We start from the raw sequence: 23288 nt of genomic DNA, 5'->3' as shown, positions 1-23288 counted from the left end.
TGAAACCAGAGATAGGGTATGTTTGGCAAGGAGCTTTTAAGAGCTTTTAAGGGCTTCAAGCTTTAAACTTTTAAGAAAAAACTCATACTCAATTAAAAGTCTTGTTTGGTTGAAGGAGCTTGAAGCTTTTAGGTCATGAGAAACAGCTTAAAGCTCCAGCTTAAAGCTCCAACTAGTAGCGTTTAGAAAGAGCTACAAGCTTTTAGTATTTTATTTACTTAAATAACCTTTCAAAATAATTACATTTAATATTATTGTTTTTAGTTATGCCCATTTTGGTCATTTATACATTTTATTAAAAGCTCCATCTACTCTACCAAACACTTAAATATATCTAAAAGCTACGGCTTCCAGCTACCGGTCACTAGCTTCCAGCTACTAACCACCGGCTAGTTTTGCCAAACATACCCGTAATATAGAAACGTTTAAAGAATTTGTACGGCTAGGTTAGGTGTTTCTCTTTGTTGTTAAAAAAAATAATATCAAATCTCATAAAAAGAATAGAGATTGCATACCATCTTTTCCTATAAAACCTCCCACCGCACCCGTCCTGCCGTACCTTCTCAACCAAATCTGTCTATCAAACCAAGATCATTAGCATCAAATTTATTTATATAACTTTTTATATATTAATCTGAACTACTTGTTAGAAAGGAAATGCTTTTCGATCACGGGAGGGGTTCTGAAGCGACAATCCAATTGGTGATTGGGTCTCATGTTTTCAAATTTGGAGGCTACTCCCTCGCTAAAGGAATGGGTGCTGGTAAATACATAGCAAGCGACACCTTTAGGGTGGGTGGATACGATTGGATAATCGCCTTTTACCCGGATGGAAAGAATTCGGAGGATAATTCCATTTACGTTTCGGTGTTCATGGTTTTGGCCAGCTACGGTTCCGAAGTGCGGGCATTGTTTGACCTTGCTTTGTTGGATCAGAGTGGCAAAGGACAACACCAGGTTCATAGTCACACCGAACCTTACACTCTCAAGTGCAAAGGAAGTATGTGGTATGAGATTCTAATGCATGTTTACTTTGAATTTAATTAATCAAGATTTATTATCTATCCTATAATTAATGTTATGTGATCACTTGGCAACTGGCCTTCTAGCTCAATGGTATGGGTGGTGTCATGGTTAAGCCTTGTGATCCTTGAGGTATGAGGTTCAAAACCTGACTCAAGGGTTTCTCTTTAATGGTGTTATTGGGTGAGTGAGGCCTATAGCGTTAAAATCAGTATGGACGGTTTATATCCCATATCAGGAAGGCTCACTAGGGTATTGAGTGGATCCAACGCTATTGAACAAAAAACTTGGGCAAAACTTTTTGTTAGTATAATGTGAATGAATTAAACCAAACGCTAGCCCATCACGAACATGATGTTATATGTTTTATTCTTGTAAGTTTTATCTCTCTAAACTGTGTACCAATCACTTTCATATTATATGATTTTGTTGGTACACCCAAATCTTTAATATAATATATATAGAGAATTCAAAGAGATGCAGTATGTTTGGAAGATGATCAAACACAATATTAGAAAATATTAGAAGAAGAATATAAACAACCATACTTTGTATATATATATTACAATAAGATATGCATATAATTACAAACATATATACAAGTTGATGATTGCGGTATTTAAGAAAGAGAAGTTGAAGATGTAAACATAGATGACGCAAAAGAATATATATTTTGCGGAGTTCGCCAAAAAAAATGATGGTGGCGGCGATGATAAGATCATAGGTGTTGCAAAACCTAACTGCTGATTTAGACAAAGTAGTAGTTGTGTTTGAAGAACTTAGCATTGCAATGATAATGTAGGTAGATGTCTTTTCTTTATTTTTTTTTAGAAGAACAAGATGGCTAGAATTTTGATTGTAGGTGGAAGAGGGTGGTGGCGTTTGAAGGAGTAATATTGTGATAGTAGGGGATATCACTTGAATAGAGAAAGAAGAAAGGAGACTGATGGTTGCAGGATCAAGAGATGAGCTTTGATACCATATAAGAATTGATCAACCACATAATATGATCAAACACAATATTAGAAGAAGAATATAAACAACCACACTTTGTATAATACAATAAGTCACAAGGCTCATTATTTATCTTCTACTTTGATGAATTAGTGCTATAATTTGATGAATCTGTGCTTGGTTTAGTAGATTATTTTCCTTGATATTTCAGGGGTCAGGAACGTTTCTTGAGAAGGGCTAGTTTGGAAGCATCTGATTATCTAAAGGATGATTGTCTTTCAATGCATTGCAAAATTAGCGTTGTTAGACATTTCATCATTTCTACACCATCTCACATGGGCCAGAATCTCAAGTACTTGTTGGAAACTGAAATGGGTTGTGATGTTGTTCTCCGTGTTGGTGACAAGACTTTCAAGGCCCACAAAGTGATATTCGCAGCTCACTCAGATGTATTTAGAGCCCAATTTTTGGGGCTTCTTGGAAACCCTAACATAGATGAACTAGAGTTGAAGGAAGTAGAACCCTCCATTTTTAAAGTAATAAACACGGAATGCATGCCTGTTATTCTCATTGACTTAAGGTTAATTAATCATAGAGATGTTTTTTTTGGGTTGCAGACTATGCTTTTGTTTATTTACTCAGATACACTTCCTGATACAATGTCCACCACATCAACACACATAACTGAACAACTGTTGGCTGCTGCAGATCGATTTGGTATAGATAGGTTAAAACAGTTGTGTGAAGCGAAATTAGGCGAAGAAATTAATGTTGATACAGTTGCAACAATGTTAGGTTTTGCTAGAAAACGTTATTGTTCCCAACTTAAGTTCCTATGTTTGAAATATGCAATAAAATGCTGGAAAGGTGCGCATGCTGCCGGTAAAGTTTGAATATTTTAATCGATCACTGTAGTGGTGATGAAAACAGAAGGGTTGAAGATGTAGAAGATGTCCTTTGTTGCTATCCTAGAAACAACGATCAGTAACACCACCACTCGCCGGATGCCCTTTGTTACTAAAGTCAGTCACACTCTTTTCTAAAAGGTATTTTATTTTACAGTTTAATTAGTTATACATGCGTTTTTTATCATTTGATAAGTACATGTTTAGCTTTCTGGTATCTATTATGTAAAGTTACTCTCGATCGATCAAAACCAAGATTTCAGTAATTTTTATTTGTAAAAACTGTTAAGGTTACTGTTTAATGTGATAATGCACCGTCTTAAATGTTTTGGTTTTCATGATAGAATTATCATTATTTCTAAACATCATCGATCTATTCGTTAATTAGTGATTACTTGAATCTGATACATACTACAACGAATTCGTTAATTAGTAATTGGTTTTCATGATTGAATTATCAAGTGTGAGATGCTGTTGCATAGTCTAATAAGGCTATATTTTACATGATACAACACTTCTGTTGAGAATTAGCCAATTTAGGACCTGCATTCCAAATAAGATGACCTCATTGGAATTAAAACAGGTTTCAATGTTTCATAGTACCTCCATTGTTGCAGATAATAACCCTAACTCAGTAATACATTGTGACATCTCTCGATTTCGGGTCAAATGGTATTTATTTTGTATTTGTTTTTATGTTGTAAACCGACCCGATTATTATCCCGAACATTTCAAATATATAAAATATTGAATTTTATGCTACTAAAACATTCCCGCTTGTCTAATTTGAAAAACCCCTTTTACGGATTCGAAAACGGACTTAAAACGCTCAAGATACATCAAAAACGAACTTCCGGACGCGACCGACGTGCTGGCCAGCAGCAGATCAGCAGCAGCCCCATTTTTGTTTTTTTTATTTTTTTGTTTTTTTTTTGTTTTTTTTTGTTGTTTTGTGACTTGTCTTGACCTCTCTTGCATGCAAACCTTGATATCACACCCCATGCTTGACCCTTTCAACCCACCCTATATATACACCCCTATCCCCTTCATTAATCCTTGCTCATTCATCTCTTTCTCTTCCAATTCTCAAGCATTTAAAGGTGTTCTTCATATTTTTTTTGGGCAGTTTGACTTCCAAAGTCAAAATGACCATAGTCTTACATTATAATCAACTTGTTAACACTTATTTATACTTGAAGATTGTTATACAACATATATATAATAGCACCCTTTGTACCTTCGGTGGGCATTTCGCCGCTCTCGGTCGGTTAAGTGTCCGGCCCATAAGACAAAGCTACATGGAGGACTCGTAGTAGTCCTTGATTATATATATTTCCGCATCTAACTATCAAACTTGTTATACTTGTTTAACTTCTGCTCATCTTAGTTCTATTTTCATTTTGAGTTCCATGGTTATGGGTTTGTAGAGACTAGCCTCGGTTATTCCGTAAATAGCTCCAAACCGGAAGCCGAACTCTTGTTTACTAGTTTGTTTAAATAGTTGTATAAACATGTTTTATGTAAGATTTGAGTTTCTAAAATCATTTTAATTAGTTCCATGGTTATGGGTTTGTAGAATCTAACCTCGGTCTTATCCCGAAACAAGATCCGAACCGGAAACCGAACTTTCGTTTAAAGACTTTGTTGTTGACTTTTTGTATGTAAAACTTTGGTATTATTATTTATAAATTATTTTACAAGTTCTATGATGTTTGAACATGTGGTAACCATTCTTGGCCTTATTCCAAGATAAAAACCGAACCAAACCGAACTAAACCAAGTTTACTTGCTTAAGACACACAAGTGTGTTTTTAACCATTAAAGCTTATATATTTCTTTAAAAATATTTTATAAACTGATTTTAATTATTTTCACAAAGTACTCGGAATGTTGAATCCAACTTGATCTTATAACAAAGTTTGGAGCGATTAAACCGAACACTCGCTTAACGGACGTTGTTAGTTCTAAAACAATAGAACTACATACTTTGTTAAGTCTCTTTAAGATTTATTGAGTTATCTCGTACATTTATTATTTTTGGAAAGTTGACTTTGGGTTTGGTCAAGTCCCAAGACCCGAACCGACCACCCGAACACTCGTTAAAACCCGTTTTAGTATCTATATTATAAAGGGACTTGCTTTCTTGCATTTTTACCCATCTTATTACTTAACATAGGTTGAGTAAAATTAAGGGCTAGATACTTTAACCCGGTTTCGAGCAAACTTACATTTTTAAAGGACTATTATTATAATTTCTTAAATATTTACATTTTAAACCTTAAACTTTAAATTGTTTACATTTCTTATAATTTATTTTCGTTTAAAGACTTCCAAGACAACTTTTCTAATACAAGACTTCTTCTCCTTTAGGCTTCGTTCGTTAAACTCATCGTTCCGGTTAATCTCCAAATCATCAAATCTTTCAAATTTATTACTTGAATATGAGTACTTTCATCCCCCGTTTTCACTCTTTTATATTTTGGGGGTGATAGCCCTGCTTGCGGTGCGCACATATGATGTATATATGTGTGAACCCTCGGGTGGGCAAAAGTGAAATTGCACTAATTTTGACGTTATTTTACTAATCTCGTGAAAATAACGTTAAAAGTGACGGACGGTTAATCAGGCATCATGTAGTGGCGTTGATAGCCGAAAGACAAGGGTACATGCACCGATCAGCCGGTCCCGATGATTGAGTGCTATGTGCCTTATGTCCAAGGCTTGATGCAAAACTACTATCGAGCCGGGGGTCTCACCGGAAGCAGCCTCTCTATCCTTATGGGGTAGAGGTAAGGCTGTCTACATCTTACCCTCCTCAGACCCTACCATAGCTTTGCTATTGGTGGGATATACTGAGTACGATGATGATGATGATGATATTTTGGGGGTGACATTGCAAACTTATTCAAATCCAAATGATTTATACTTGAGCTTTAAACCACAAACTTTATTGTATACTTTACTTAAATAAATGCTCGATTTGGTGATTATATGCTTATATGCTTGAGTGCTAATGTGTTTACCGCTTTTGGATGGTTGATTCATAAATCCGAGTATATCTGGCATCCCCTTATAGAAATGTGTCGTTAATGTATTCTTATTAATGATTTCTTACAAAATCCGAGTTTATTTGGCATCCCTTATAGAAAGGTGTCGTTAATGTATTCTTATTAACGATTTCATTTATCTAAATTGTTGCTATTATTTATTGTTTTGTATACAAGTTGTGGAATTTCATATTATATATCTATTGTTCAAAAGCTATGAAATGACTCACCAACCTTTGTGTTGACAAAATCTATTTATGCAATGTTACAGGTTTGACTTTAGGTTGACTCGAAGAAAAAAACGTTATCGAGGCTATTATGATATTAGCAAAATGAACATTATATTATTTACTATGATTTGAATTCGGTTATTGTATGAACAAGTTATGTGACTCTTTGTGTTTTTATGAGTTTAAATGAGTTGATTAAATATTGTCACTTAATAGTGTCGTGTGCGATGAACAATCGGTTGCGCCCCGAGGTTTCCGTCATGGTCGGGGTGTGACATACATCACTAATGATCCTATTGCTCTTTAACATAAACACCCACAGCGAGTGGTTAAAAGTTTAAATTAGTTAATGAAGTATCAAAAAATCAAACCAAGTCCATCTTCACATGGATTTGGTTAACCAAATTGTACCGATTAACGGAACCAATATAGAAATCCTATATATGTTTCGCTTGGGTTAGGGCTCAAAACTGAATCAACCCCGTGTACCACTCGTCACTTAGGTAAATACCCATTCGAGATAAAACAAAACAATAAGCTCATTTAATAAAAAAGAGTCAATGATATACATTCCTAGTTACATGCTGTCAATAAACTCATTTGATCCTATTTCTGCATCCATGTCTTGCCAATGATATACATTCCTAGTTACATACATTGCTATTTTTTCATAGATTGATGATACAGAATAGTAATCAACAAGAACTTTATAGAATCTGAATATTTACAATGATTCTGATGATTTTGGCCATAACCATTGATCCATATACATAACGAACAGGTATGTACGTTTGGGATACGACCTTTCATGCTTAACCTAATTTGACATTTGTACATGGAAATTCCCATGGGTACAGTTTGGGAATTGTAGTCTGTAGACCCTATACTTATATACCCGTTATACTTTGATGATGAGGGATTAATGCTATATTTACCCTCTTAATCAAGAACATCGCTTTGTCGTAGATCTTTAACTCCAAGCATTTGGCACAGTGTTACACCAACACACATAAGACACCATTACGCAAATATTTAGTAATTATATAAGTGCATAACATACAACTAAGATGCCTATATTTATTTAAAGTGATAACATCATGCTCAAGTTGTTCAATTCACTTTTTATTTTATAGATATACAAGATTGCATATCATATCATAATTATATATAATTCAAAACGCTCCAAGCTCTCACGTCACACCCCCCTTTTTCTCCAGCCACCACGTGACTCCATTTGAGAATAAAGCCCTCTCATTGATCCTAAATTTGAAAATTCGCGGGTCTTGGATTGGGTTACGGGTTTGGTAATCTTAAACAGGTAGAATAAAAACATTCTAAAACACTAATTTTATCTCCATCAATTTCTGAAACACCCTACCGTAGTTTCTTTCAATCCACCATTCTATCAATCGGCAACAAGGTATGCTATCTGATTTCTCGATTAGTTCCTTTATATTGTCATTTAACAACGAATATGAAACAAAATTTTGCATTCAACGAATACAATGTGAGGTTTTTGGAAAATCGGAATACACAGCATGCTAATTGAAGTTATTTCCTGTTCTTCAAAAAATCCAGTAGATATGTATTTTATGTGCTTGGAAAGCTATTTAAGTTTACTACAGTTTAAGTTAGAACATCAGAAGCTGAAAAAATTGTAAAGTGGTCAAAAGAGTCGATTTCTGCAGTTGCGCAGAAAAGGGCTGCACAAAAGTAAATTTTATAAAGTTGTTCGATTTCGTCTTTTGCTGGGTCGATTTCTTCTTTTCTCGGTTGTATTTCATTTATTTTCAAGTTCAATTTCACGTGATTTCGGTTTTATTGTTAGACATTCATCGGTAATATGCATTTTTTAGTGTTTAAGGAAATGGGTCAAAAGTTTCTAAACAAGGTGAAGTCATCACATTCGCTGATGTTGATAAAGCAAAAAAGAGGAACTTGAAGAAATTTTTGTAAGTTCATGACTTCTTAGTGTTAGATATTACAACTCACGTGTCTTTCTAATTAACCATTTTGTTGCATGTCAATCAACTTAATTAGAAAATTCTCATAAACGCCCTCCTCAAGGCGTGCTCTTGGTGAGTTCAAATTGTTTATTTATAAATTTCTAATATAAAAGCGCTCTAAAATCATGAATACATAAATTAATATGTGAAACGGATTTGGGTATTGTGCAGGTTGCCTTTCCGGGACGGGTAAGACATTATTGGCAAAGCGGTAGCGGGGGAAACTGAAATACCATTCATTAGCTGTTCTGCAAGTGAGTTTTTAGATTTTGTTTTAACAATGGTATGTTCGTGTTCGTTCATTTAACTTTATACGAACACGGACACTTAGTTATACAAATATTTGTGTTCATGTTAGTTCGTTAAATGCATGTAGAGTTTAGTTTTCTGAATGGAATATTAAGTAATCTAATGATGATTTCATTGTTGGACCAAGAAATCATCAACATCAAATGTAACAAGATTTTTATATATTCTAATTTGTATTGATGAACTTGGATGGATGGTTAGTTATGCATTTATACTTTAGTAATTTTATATACTCTAATTTGACTTGTTTGTTATGTGTTGAGGTTAATTTGCAATATTGAGCTCATATACATGTTGGGTTGGTGTAATTGTTGAGATGAAGATTTGTTGCTGGGCTAAGGAGAGCTAATGCGAGACATTGTAGATAATGATACGATGAAGGTGCTAAGTGGAACTTTGGATAGGAAATATACCTTTCTTTTCCTCTATTTGTCAATTAAACTGTAGTTCAAAGTCAATTTGCTCTCTTGGTACCCATCTAACTCATGATTCTGTTTTTCATTTTCATTTTCATTTTCATTTTCATTTTCAGGCTTTAGAGCTAAAAATCCATAAAAGGTATTCCCCATTTGAAACCAGTCAGCCATCAATGTTTAAACTAGTTATTTATAAATGTAAATGTTTTCTTTTAATGCTAGCAAAGGTAAATTGTATATGCTTTCTTTGGGTATGTTAACGATTCAAAAGTAGTTGGCTTGCTAACGCGTCAAAACTGGCTACGGAGACTAATGATCAATATCGTCTGTGTATTTTAATGGGTTGTTGCCTAATGAAATTTATGATCAAACAACATGCTTAATTAAATTAAAATTAAGTAAAACTCATTTTTTTTTCTTAAATACACATTTTATTTTTCCTTTTATTCATTTTAGGTTTTATTTTATTTTTTCATAAGAATGTCTATAGATTGTTTTAGTATTTAATCTTTGGTTATGCATGACAACATTATCTAGTCATATGTTTCTTGGGTAGAAGAAAAGGAGAAAACAATCAACATGATAACTGAACTGTTTACCTCTAGTGGTTTGAGACCTAAGTTATTTTTCAATTGTTCTTGCATTTAATGGTACTATTTAAATAGCATTTAACCTTATGCGTTTATGTATAAATTTGTGTTTAGATAATACAAGAAACATAAGAGTGTGGATTTGAAGGAGGTCAAGAACATTGCGCCCAACAAATCCTTCAAGGCTTGGTTTATTTGCACGGTCACGAACCACCTAATATATGCAGAGATTTAAAATGTAACAACGCATTTATGAACGAGAACAACAGGCAAGTGAAGATCGGTGATCTTGGATTTGCAACTCTAATGCTACAGCCCATGGCCAGAAGTGTGATTGGTAACTGATTTAGATCATGCAACCTAAGTTTCACATATTTGATTTATAGAAGTTTAGCATAAGTTTTATAAATTTAATTGTTTACTGAGGAGGCAGCACAACGTAATGAGAATACAGATCGTTCTGTTATTATGTTGCTGGAGGAAAAGGAAGATTCTCTTGTCGAAGCAAATTCTGATATTGTAGTGAAGGTAAATTCAAATTGTTTTTTTTTCTGTACCGTTAGTTGCAGTTAAAGATGGCAAGCATTGAATATTCCTACTATTCATTTTATAAACCAGATTGGTTCATGAAAGGGTTGAGTTCGTTTAATGAGTTGTGTGCAGCTGGTTTCTCTCAAGAAGCCGGAACCCTTGGAGATATATATGAGACTATCTCAGGAAGTGACGGGCTATACTCTTAATTTCTTACTCAACTTAGGTTAGTTAATTTTATGTACATATTTTAAATTGTATGGCCAATATTATATATTGTTTTTAGGATTGTATATGTCGTCTTAGTTTGCTTTTAGTCGGTGTAGTACGTACTCGGTACTTTTATTTTGTAAGTATTGGAGAAATGGAGACCCTATAAAAGGATCACCTACCCATTTATCCAATCTCTCTAACAACTCCATAACTCAAAAACACAACCGTTTCATTAAACACAACTTTTGGAAATAAAAGTAGTTTCTCTCTCCACTTCTCTTTTTCTCTCTTTAGTAATAACAAACTAAGATCCGAGTGTTGTCGGTGATTTTCGCTAACCAACAATACGGATTGATCCGAGTCAAGTTGTGAGATCCATCTAGAGGACCAACAAGTGGTATCAGAGCTTTCGGCTCGACTTTTTGTGGTTTTCGGGTCAAACTTTTCGGGTTTTGATCTTAGTTTTTGTTGGATTTGAGGTTGATTTCGTGTTACTCACCTCTTTTGGAGTCCCTTTCACCTTAGAAATACACGAGAATCACCAAATCTAAGTCTTTAGTATTTTAAATTTTTGTGTCTAAGCTCAGATTCGGCTTAAAATCTCAGATCTAGGCCGATTTATTGATTTTTAGACTAAAGTTTTTTTGACTTTTTGGAAGTTTGGGTGTTATTCTCAAAAAAAAAAAAAAAATTTCGCATCCGGTACTGTAGCACTCGCTTTCGAGGTACTGTAGAAATTGCGGGGGGTACTGTAGCAATTGCATTGCCGAGGTACTGTAGCAATTGCTTCACACGGGAGGTTCTGTAGCAATAGTTTCGCTTCGCACGGGTACTATAGCAATCGCTTCGCATCGGGTACTCTAGCAACTCATGCGAAACACTGTAGCAACTCGGTATTGTAGCAAAAAAAAAAATCTAACTGAGTTAAAAAAAATGTCTTACGAACCTGAGCTTGAAGGAAATCTGGATATGGGAGAACGCCGAAAGAAAATATTAAAAGGAGAATTCGACATGTTTACATATATTAAAGGAGAATCGATTGCCTGTCTCATCAATAGATTTGAGTCACTCCTCTCTAAAATGAGTAGTGTCAGTATCATCAATGGTTTGTATGAGATCAATATGAAGCTATTGAATTCATTGCCTTACTCATGGTGCGTCAATGTTGTTACCATAAAGAGAACCACAAACCTGTATACCCTAACACTCTTAGAGTTGGCTTCTACCATCAAGTCTTTTGAAATAATGGAAGATAAGCTCCAAATAAACAATCAGTCCAAAGAACATAAAGTTGGGACAAATAATAAAGTTGGGACAAGTGTTGCAGGTGAAAGCAGTCATGCATGTCCTATCATTCCCGACACATCACCTTGTGATGAGGTAAGCCACAACTTATGCACGCAGGCTTGCATTGACAAGGTTACATATTATAGATATCATCAAAATGAAGTCTTAAAAGAAAATGCAAAACTTCGACAGTTAAATGCTGAATATGTAAAAACTGACAAGATTTACGTTGAGAAAATAGAAACTCATCGTGATGATCTTGCAAATCTGAGGATTAAAATTTTTCAAGAGAAGCAAGAAGTAATATAAAAACATAATTTCTAAATTGAAAGATAAAATTGAAAGCTTAAAACTTAATGCTTCTAATAAAATAAAAGAAGAAAAAGTAATCCAAGGATTTGAATCATCATCCGAGAAGTTGAATGATATCATTGGAGCCTAGAGAAGTACTAAGCTGAAAGCGGGGCTGGGGTATGATTATACTGCTGTACCTCCACCTTTAAATGATAATTATACCAGCTTACCCCACTTCAGCTATAATACTGCTCTCGAGGAAGAAATGTCATATGGGGTTGGTAGAATACCAAAATCTGTGAAATTTGTCCCTATAGTTTATCAAACTGCTGCTCCAATCCCATCATCTGATAAATCTAATATCAATGTATCTTTTGAACTGGTTGTGTAGAAGAAAGTGGGTCGGTGGAAACGGACACGAGTTGTGATTATGAAACCGTTTGTGATGAAACTTTTGTTGAAAAATGTGTCAACGAAAGTAGGCCTGTTGAGGTGAACATATCAAGTTGTTCATCATCAAGTTGTGAGACTAAGGATAATTCAAGTGAAAATAAAGTTTTTGAAAATAAAAAGGCAAGTACTTCGTGTAAATATGTTCCACCAAGTAAACGATCATTTTCTCAAACAACAAATCAATTAAGAAAGCCCCAGTCATACAACTTCTGTGATAACAACTACTATGGTCATTATTAACAAAATTTTGTTGTCCATATTACACAAATGTGTTTTATAATCATGTTTCTTTCCAAGGATCACCTTTCCCACCGCACCAACCACATTATAGTTCAGATGAGTTCTATGACACTTCTAGGAGAAAGTGTTGTTTTGTGTGTGGTCACTCTTCTCACCTTGCAAGCACTGGTTCAAGCAACAGCTTGATATTCAAAGGCGGCTTAGTCAGTCCCAAAGAGGAGCTTTTAGTAGCCTTGATTCAAGGACTGATCAAGATAATAGTGAACCTAGTGAAATGGATGTGAGATCTAAAGTTAATAAAGTAAAACACAAAAGAAACCCTTTTGGAAATCCAAAAAGGATAAAATCAAAAAGGATCCTAAGACTGTAAAGTCTGAGGATTCACCAAAAATAGTTTCAAAATCAAGAAAAGAAAAGTTCAAAATTGACAAAACCAAGGAACAAGTTTTTGCTTGGATTCCTAATGACTGTTCTTCATCAAGTGAGGCTCCACCAAGAAATAAAGTGTTTTCAGGAAATAAAATCAAGTTTGATCGATTTTCGGTTGACCTTCCCGGGACAAAAGTATCCTGGGAACCCATGTCTATTTAAACACTTAGTGCATGCAGGGTCAATCAAGGAGGACTATCAATAGTATTAGGTACTTAGATAGTGATTGCACCCGGCATATGATGGGAGACGAACCCTTGCTATTTGATGCTAAACCATTCGATGGCGGATTTGAGTCTTTCATAAGCGACATGGGAGGACAAACTTCAAGGAAGGGAAGCATTGTTCAAATGGTTCAACAACAACTTTTCGAGCGTTTCTCAAACTAACCTCGTCCAACTGCTTCTCTCAAGTGATAGATCCAGCTTCAGCTGTTGGATCTCGGTTTGAATCTCTTCAACTTTGTTATACAATGTGATAATGCATGCTTAAGATAGTCCATCTGACAACAACTTTGTTGACATTTTCACTAAAACCATAGATCATGCTCGTTTTGAATTTATGGTCGAATAGTTCGGCATGATCAATTTTGATACATCTATCTATCTTTTTGTATATAAAATTGTAAATATTTTTAAAATATGTCACAATTTTATAGGGAGAAACTTGAGTTATTTATGACTCACCAAAAAGATTTTCAATTCATCTTAAGAAAAGTAAAAACAAATTATTTGATTTACCAAATATATATATATATATATATATATATATTACATTTAAGAAAATCTAAAAGGAATTGTCACGTTTAGAGGAAGCTCTTGCTTAGAGAGAGTCGGATAATTAAAATTTTCAAATTTTTAGAAATTGATCCGACCATTGGAAAATGATAAGAAATTATCTCTAACGATTCTGGCACATGAAAAGAGTGATCAAAAGCCAACAAGATCATTGCTTCATGTGTAGATAGGCTTGACAAATGAGTAAGTGTCATAGTGATATAAACTTAAATATCTGCCTATGCTAGTGGTTACATGTTATGATGCGGTTATATGATTCCGTTAAAGTCATATCCATGAAGGCCGAAATGTAATTAAACATGTCATACCCAAGCCTCTCTTTACCTGATCACAGTTGTCTTATGAAAATCAATGTCATTTTTAATTTTTATTGAGTCAAGAAAATCGTCAAGAAAAGAAAAGAAAAGAAAAGAAAAACAAAAGGAGTCAGAAAAGAAAAAGAAAAATCAAGAAAAAGAGTCAAGGAAAGTCAGTTCTAGGAATTTTAACTTCTGCTTTATTTCTTCATTTATTTTGATTCAAGCCTTGGACTTTCTCCTGCGCAATAATATGGTATTATCCGACCTGATTGTTAAGGCCCCGAATCTTCAGCTTTGTTTTATTTTCTTTCTTTTGTTCAAGCCTTGGACTTTCTCTGCGCGATAATATGGTATTATCCGACCTGATTGTTATGGCCTGAACTTCTGCTTTATTTTAATATTTCTAGATCGAGTCAATTGTACAAAAAGTCAAGTGTACAAAGAAAAAGTGTCCAAAGTGTTAATAAGTGTACTGTGATCAAATAAGAAAGGTTTAAGTCAAGTTGAGGTGACATGTTAAAGCAAATTAAGCCCGGGGTATGATGGAGCCTGTAACATGTCAGATTAAATGGGACCACACAAGCATTGTGCCTAACACATACCTTAACATATCACATTGACACCCAAATATTTGTTAAGTTTAAAGTGGACAAATTATATCTACAATCGACTTTGGGTTTTTGGCATAATAATGTCCAAATAGAAGTGTGATCTAGAACGTTAACAGATAATGTGATTCCATGTTGTGATCTTTCTCACAAAAATATTAAAATCGTGAGAAAATTTTGTAAATATGTTTGATATGTAATACTAATTTCATCTTTACTCTTACCTTATTTTTGTTTTTGTTTTATTTTAGTTTCAACTTCAAAATATTATGTATATATTTTCGTAATATTAAACTATATGAAAATGCTAAAAAGATTTTAAACTTTTATTATGTTCGTACATATTTTATTAAACCTTGTTTATTCAAAATCAGGTGTTTTGCATGCAAAGTTTATTGGAAACCTGGGATTTAAACAAATCACTTACAAGTTGAGAGACTGAAATTGGGAGGGCCTGTGAATGAATTCTTCTTTGACCCTCGAGAGGGTCTTGTGAACAAACCTTATTCGTTCTAAGTTTTGTGCAGGTGTACATGGATAGGTAGATCAAGATCAAGTCTGCTTGGAATTGTAGATGCTGATGCGCTTAAACGAAAACGAGAACGTGAAAGTTGGTGATTGAAGCTAAAAATGAACTGATTGCATCCGAAGACAAGGAAAGAAACCAATCGACACAAGAAAGTCAACAAGAGAAAATTAGATGTCGAGCCTCCCTCATCTGATGTTTCTAAAATTTGCTGTTGCCGATCCTTCCCAGAAAATAAGATAAGAACGGAAAATAAAGATTTGTCCAAGATCCAATTTGGTTCAAGATCCCGGATCAAGACAAGTACTAAGTTTTAAGAAGTAAAGACGAAGCAAAGAACTTGATGAAGGTTCCTCGAGATACTCAATCCTAGAGGGAGATTGTAGGGCCAATATTATATATTGTTTTTAGGATTGTATATGTCGTTTTAGTTTGCTTTTAGTCAGTGTAATACGTACTCGGTATGTTTATTTTGTAAGTATTAGAGAAATGAAGACCCTATAAAAGGGTCACCTACCCATTTCTCCAATCTCTCTAACAACTCCATAACTCAAAAACACAACCCTTACATTCAACACAACTTTTGGAAATAAAAGTAGTTTCTCCCTCCACTTCTCTTTTTCCCTCTTTTGTAATAACAAACTAAGATTCAAGATCCAAGTGTTGTCAGTGATTTCCGTTAACCAACAACACGTATTGATCCGTGGCAAGTTGTGAGATCCATCTAGAGGACCAACATAAATGCATTCAATAGACACCTTCTATGTCGTATCATGAAGATTTAGGATTGTTAAGAAACAGTAATACATTTTTAGCTGAAACTTGAATTGAAAGTTATATGCTTTTTCTCATGTTCCTTATTTAAACCTAGAGGTTAATATATAATAATATTAATTGTATAGTTGATGCATACATGATATAACTTACAGATTAAAATTTGTTATAGTTACAAGTTAATTATTGATGTTATTATGAATTAATCTACTGTGATGGAATCTGGATGTTAGGAACATTATTTAATTTAATCAATCAATTGCGCCAATTCATTAGTATTTTGTTGTATTATAGTAGGAGATATGAGGAAGACGACGTTCAAAGGAGTGAATGTGTTCATGTTCAGGAATCTGGTGGCTCCTGAGATACCTACACATATCTACATGCCTACATATCTATGTACTTACATACACACCTACACATACCTATGTACCTTGCTTACAAACATACCTACATACGTGCATACATCCGTGCGTACATATCTAGTCATAAATACAAGCAGTAGACGAAACTAAGTAATTAGTGTGATGCAAAATTTTGTTTTATAAAAACTATTTGAAGTATTATGGTAAACACATGTAAAAAAAATGTAAACTTATGTTTATGGGATGTGTAGGTAAAACATAGTATGTTGTCATGTATGATATGTAGTGCTTATTCGTAATATACAAAATAGTTTATCAGTTACAATGATTGGTACAAAAAAACATCAATTTGAAGAATTGTGGGGCACTAATATTAACATGAGGAATACGTACATTACGTACAGTAATTAAAGTTAAATAAAAAATAGTTACCATATTCAAATGTTTAAGAAAAATAAAAAATAAAATATTACTTGCGAATTTTTAAATAATACGTACACTAATCTCTTGCAAATGTTTAAGGAAAATAAAAGATAAAATATTATTTGAAACCTCCAACAATTACTAGTTACCAGATTCACATATTTGTAAAGATTACAACTATGTCATTTAACATAAATTAAAGATAAAATTAAAAAAAAAAATTATGATTGGTTATAATGATTTCTCACATTAAAAACACTTATGAAATGAATCTAATCTGTGTGTGTGTGTGTGTGTGTGTGTATAGTGGCAGGTTCAAAAGGGAACCACAAAAAAATGAGGAACTAGGGAACCATGTCTTTTACATTAAAAAAATAATAAAAAATTCATTTTTACATGTAAAAAACACATTTTTACATAATCTTTTTAGAGCTTTTACATATAAATATATATAGAAGTCGTTTTTATTAAAAAAAATAATTAAAAAATGCAGCTAAAAAAAGGTAAAACAAATATTTTTTTTTACAAAATTAAATATTTTTATTGGAATGTCTTCTACATGTATTTATAAACAAAAGCTATAAAAAGGTTTATGCTACACTTAATTTTTTACATATAAAATCGAGCTTTATGTTATTTTTTTTACTTAACTACACAATTGGCGCCTAACGTTTCATGAAAGTAACAACATTGGGTATTAACATTTAAAAGTCACTTGTTTAGATATTCAACTTTCAATTTTGTAACAAAGTTAGGTATTAAATCTAACATCTGTTAAAAACTTAACAGAATGGGAGTCAGGTGAAAAAAAAAAAAAAAAACTAAGGGAAATCTTATCATTACACCTTTAACCTATACTAACGTATCAACTACTTCTTCTTCACTCCATGTTTGTTCTCGATAATTAGATGAAATTTAAAACCGTATCTTTTTATTTTTTTGGTTCAGGCCTTCATCCAGAGCTTTTTTTCTATCAAAATTCACCGTGTAGAATTTTCCATCAGCAACTACCGCAAAGTTCCAGAAAGGGACAAGTTCCATTAGTTGGACTTGTTGGACGTAGAAAGGTTTTGTATAATTTTTTATTTCAATGACATATTGAAAAAGTTAGTATACCATGACACTTACCAATGACTTTCGTTACATTTACAATTCTTTTCATTAGATTACCAAACTTTTTTAATATGTCATTGAAGTAAAAAATATACAAAACTTTTTTACGTCCAACAAATCCACATAATTGAACTTGCCCTTTTCACAAACTTTGTGGTAGTTGGTGTTGGAAAATTCTACACCATGGTGAATTTTGATAGAAAAAAGCTCTGGATTAAGGCCTGAACCAAAAAATAAAAAAAATACTGTTTTCAATTTCATCTCATCATCGAAAACAGAGGGTCTAAATAGCATATCGTTACCAAAATTACGTACGGAAGCCATGCCGAATTTAAAGTTTTGAAACTTTGTCTTGATTGCCCACGTTCCCATTGTTCTTTGTTTGCCCTAAACGTGTCTCTGTGTCTTCTCTGCATTACAAACATGGAGTGAAGAAGAAGCAGTTGATATGTTAGTATGGGTTAAAGGTGTAATGACAAGATTTCCGTTAGTTTTTTTTCACATGACCCCCATTCTGTTAAGTTTTTAACGGATGCTAGACTTAATATCAAACTTTGTTACAAAATTGAAAGATGAATATTTAAACAAGTGACTTTTAAATGTTAATATTTAATGTTGTTACTTTCATGAAACATTAGGCACCAATTATGTAGTTAAGTCTGTTTTTTACATGTGATAATAATTGCCTTTTAAACAAATGAACCCGCAAAGTTGATATGGAACGAATTCGTCATGTGGAATGGTCAGCATTTTCATTGGATTAATTTGTCAACGAAAATTGTTTTAGTTCCTTCTTGTAGTTTGGACTTTGATACGGCAATCATGTAAACTATTTGCAATATTTTGGGCAGTACAACATTATAATCTAAAATCTGGAATTGGTTAAATTACCAACTGGTTTTGCCTAATTTTGCTATATTGATTAAAAGGCATAGGTAGTGAGTGCATATAAGTTGGTAATTATATTCATTAGTTGTGGCTTATTACACAATAGTTTCTAACAGAATCGGGTTGGGAACCAGTTCGGATGCAAGAATGCTTGGGACAAAACAACCGGTTTTGACGGGTCTGAGACAAAACAACCGGTTTTCTGCATGCTTTATAAATCGGGTTGGGTTCAAACCGGTTTGAGAGAACAAGTCTACAAACTGGTATACGAACAGGCAAGTTGGGTTGGGTCAAAACCGGTTTGAGCCAAACCGATTTTTTTTTGTACACCTCTACTTAGAAATAACACCCTTGGCAAATCCAACATCAAATGTAAACAAGAGAGATATCGGGCTCATAAATATGATTTGCTTCAAATACCACCAAAAGTGTTTTAAAATCACATTGGTTGTGAGAGAGCAAGAAGGCTGCCGCCTGGTGGTGTGTCATGCATCAACTTGATAACGGGACGATACCACGCACCCTAAGAATATTCGGTGTCTAAAATTAGTGTTTGGATGAAAAGTTGGTTTTTTAAATCAAACTCAAATAAGCTATTAGAGAGAAACATATTGTATTGCTGTTACTTTATCTATTAGTATTTATTTCATCGTACCAAACTACATTCAAATAAAAGGAATCACTATGGCTATATCATAGAAAGATCCAGCCGAATACAAACAATCATTTGTAAAACACCATAGACCTCTGGTAATACAAAAACCAATAATCTCCACTACTCTAGTAGCATGCACTGAGTCAACATAGAACTCGTTTAGTACCTACGAAAACGCGGGTCAACAACAGCAGGGTCAAACAAGGTATACACCCGGTCAGACGGGCACTGAATATCCACATGTCCCCGACCACCACAATTAGTGCAAATCATGACCATATGCACACAATCCCGACTAATATGACCGGGCCGACCACAAGTCCGGCACACCATGTCTCGAAAAGGGTCATCCCTCAGTGACGAACCAATCGGGCCCAGAGAGCCAGACGGGCCAGATTTAATCAAGCCAGCCACGCTAGACGCGCCTGACTTGGGACACTGACGGGCTAGATGCCCAGATATACTACAAATGTTGCAAACTGGATCATTCCGACAATCACGAGCAAGGTGCCCCGTTTTCCAACAGTTATTGCAAGCTTTCTCGTTGGTACAGTCAGCTGCAACGTGGCCTGCTTTATAGCAGTTGTTGCAAAGACGAGCATCGTATGAGGAAACATTTAGAGAACGACAATCACGGGCCAAATGCCCGACTTTACCACACATGTGGCACACGGACTCATTGGGGCATTGGCTTGACACGTGTCCTGATTCCTTGCAGTTCCAACACATGGTGGTTGATGTGCACTCAGCTGCAACATGACTACAAGTAATAATGTGTAACATATTAGTCTTACGGGTTGAAATAAAAAATAATGGAGGTGGTAAAGATGGGCGGGCTGTGCTACGGGTTTGAAATGATTTTAGGTTAGAAGGGGTCAAATCGACCCACATACACTTTTTCTGTATCATACATAATAAATGCGTTAATTGCTATTGCAAAAAACAATATTCTTCTAAAAATAATCTAGATCTTTAAGTAAAAAGATTTCAATTTATACCAAACACCAACTAGGGCATGTTATGTTCGTTCATTTAACTTTAACCGACCAAGAGCACAAACAATTAATTGAACAATTCTTTTTGTTCATGCTCGCTCGTTAAGAAAAACAACATTTTCATGCCCGTTTGTTAAAAATCTAAACGAACAGTTCACAAACGTAAACAAACCCAAACGAACATAAATGGGTTTAATCATGTCATAAACGAGTTAAATGCATAAAACATGTGTCGACCTCAAACAGAAGGACAAGGATGGAAAAAGTGGAAGACCAAAAAGGACAATGATATATGGGCTTGTAATTTAAAGTTTTGATTAAAAAAAAAACATAACATAATAAAGATATTAATATATAAATATATTCATATATTTGAAATTTTCTATTAATATTTAAGAAAACATATATGAACGAACGAAACATGTATTCATGTTCGCTCATTTAATTAAACGAACAAAAATCAATGTTCATGTTCTCTCGTTTATAAAATAAAAGGACATAAATGAACTTCCTGCCAAAAGGTTCATGAACAGTTCACTGAACGTTCGGTTCGTTTACAAGCCTAGATTTTATAGGTTGCATGTACTATTAATACACTTCGAATCTGTTTGACTGGTTCTCCTTTTATTTGACCCCTTTTTATAAGAAATGGATCAAAATGATCATCTCGGCTAAAAGGTTCTTGTTTATAGGAAACCTTAGTTTTTTAAATTAGGGAACTAAGAATACAAGAATATGAGAGATAAAAACAACCGCATGGAAACAAATAACCACTGCCAGCTTATTTACAAAATGAAAGCTAAGCAAATGAGAATCTTTACCCAGGATGTCCACAGTTGTTGCAGACAGTGACATTTGGACAGTCTCGTGCAAAGTGTCCAGGCCGCCTACACTTGTTGCACAGATAATCTTGCCTGCAAAAAAATAATGTCACCAAAAGAAAAAACTGAAATTTCAAAATTTGACAAAATGAAAATTAGGTTAAAAAACTTACCGATATGCAGGTTTGTCCCTCTTGTAGGGTGCATCGCGGTATGAAGCTCGGTCTCTGTTGTGGGACCGCTTGGCTAGACCAGGACTTCTGCTCCTGTCCCAGCTCATAGTGAAAACTGGACATAAAAAATACTCAAATATTCAGAGATCATTCAAATAATCGCCTCTAAATATAATCAACAGCTAACATAACTATTAATTAAAGTCATCTAACCGATATAAAAAACTTATAACTCATGTATTATAAAGAAACTTAAAGACATCACCCAACGAGTCAGTTGCTAAAATGAATTTAGCAGATCCAACACACCAAACAGATGGTTATAATTCAAAAGTGACAAGCAAGTGCTACAAAGAAGATCATGTTGATCCAAATTTAAACATCTGTAACTTAATATCAATATTATTTAATAAAATATAGTGTTTACACAAGGAAGAAGGCAAACGGGCAACAAGCTGCGCCCGCCACAAGCCCTAACTTAATTTGTCATCTCTTATGAAAAATGTGATTAAACAATAGAACCAAATGCTTACATCATTGAAACAGACTACAGAAGGTGCATTGAGGATTAACCAACTATTTTCTTCAAGTTCAGAACCCTAAAATAGCATACAACTGCATTAAACTTACACAGAAAACAATGCAATCTAAAAGAAATGTGGCCGCGTCTAAATCTAACTAATGAAGGCAACAATATATATAAAGAGATGGAACAGATTGCAATCAACATACTGACTGACGACTAGTTTTATAGAATCACAAGGTCATGGCGTAATTGAGTGAATTTAGAAAGAACTAACCTCAATTTGTTGTTGATTAAAACACCACTGAAACCCTAGATAGATTCTGGAATTGGGGATTTTTATTATTATTATAAACGGAACGGAATGACGTACTCACTGGTACTATGAGCAAGAAGGGGGGGGCTTTTAAGCCCATTTATTTCTATTTTAACCCCCTATACTTGATGTTGGATGTGATAACACCACCACAAAAAGCTTTAGGTAGAAAGAGAAGCGAGTAATGTAAACTTGATAGAGTAGATAAGAAGGATTGTGGTTAGCGACATCAACCAATAAAAGGATAACAGCTGGACAACCTGGTAACCATCCCAAACGGGGACAGGCTGTCATATCCTATAGATGGGCGACACGTGTCCATTCAGGTAGATATGAAATATCTTGACAGTGACAACTCCACCAATCACCTTCCTCCCATCCCTAGCTATAAATACCCGAAACATTTTCATGAGCTATTCATTCACACATTTAACCAGAGCAATTACTTGTAGTTCATACTTCTTCAATCTTCATTCATGGTACAATACTTATTCTCACGCCGGAAGGTGGTTACGAGAATACCCCCCATCTTGTCCTTCCCGTGACGAGACTCACGATGTCTGTTTTGCAGGGAAGTAGCTGGAATCTAATCTCATCAGGCAATCAGTGTATCATACTTGTGGAAACATAGATCTGGACTGTCCAGTTTGGATTCGTGCTTCTTCACACCCTTCAAGGGTCCTATGTGATATGATGATCCTTCAAGGGTGTTACATTTAAACACCGAGTCGCGCAATCAGATTGTTTGTTTTTTTTTCCTTTTCTTTTTATTTCTTTTTGTTATTAAATAAAATGAAATTATGGAGAACTAGTTGGTTTACCCGCGCTTCGCAGTGGGAGCGAGAAATTCACAGTTGTTGGATTTGTTAGTTACTATTAATATCTTGAGAAAACATACAATCCTAACCTTTGCACACAGACTTTGCCATGGAGAAAACCTACTGCTTACTTCCTAGTTAAGATTTACATAATTTAGATGCATAATGTATGTAAAAACTTCATTACAAAAGGTTAAGGTTGCCTGTTATCCACGTTTGGTTGTTTGTCCAAAAAGTTAGGCGAATCCTTAGCTACGATTTGATTAG

General features: G+C 34.3%; 1 protein-coding gene and 1 pseudogene across 1 annotated transcript; one reads left to right on the top strand and one right to left on the bottom strand.

Moving 5' to 3' along the window:
- The first annotated feature begins 657 nt into the window (after positions 1 to 657).
- On the top strand, positions 658 to 2870 carry LOC143565092 (BTB/POZ and MATH domain-containing protein 3 pseudogene; annotated as a pseudogene).
- Positions 2871 to 19373: 16503 nt separating this feature from the next.
- LOC143565087 (uncharacterized) lies at positions 19374 to 22205 on the bottom strand. The gene is made up of 4 exons (XM_077052173.1): positions 22165 to 22205; positions 21365 to 21479; positions 21192 to 21284; positions 19374 to 20135 (listed from the first exon to the last, which is right to left on the bottom strand). Exons 2-4 carry the CDS (start codon positions 21469 to 21471, stop codon positions 19535 to 19537), a joined length of 801 nt encoding a protein of 266 aa, XP_076908288.1. The 5' UTR covers positions 21472 to 21479; positions 22165 to 22205; the 3' UTR covers positions 19374 to 19534.
- Between the last annotated feature and the right edge of the window lie 1083 nt (positions 22206 to 23288).

The sequence above is a fragment of the Bidens hawaiensis genome, unplaced genomic scaffold (assembly GCF_021521415.1).
Source record: "Bidens hawaiensis isolate Kalapana, Puna unplaced genomic scaffold, B.hawaiensis_p1.1 tig00022286_1, whole genome shotgun sequence".
NCBI classification, from domain to species: domain Eukaryota; kingdom Viridiplantae; phylum Streptophyta; class Magnoliopsida; order Asterales; family Asteraceae; genus Bidens; species Bidens hawaiensis.
This window is presented reverse-complemented; position numbering and strand designations above follow the sequence as displayed.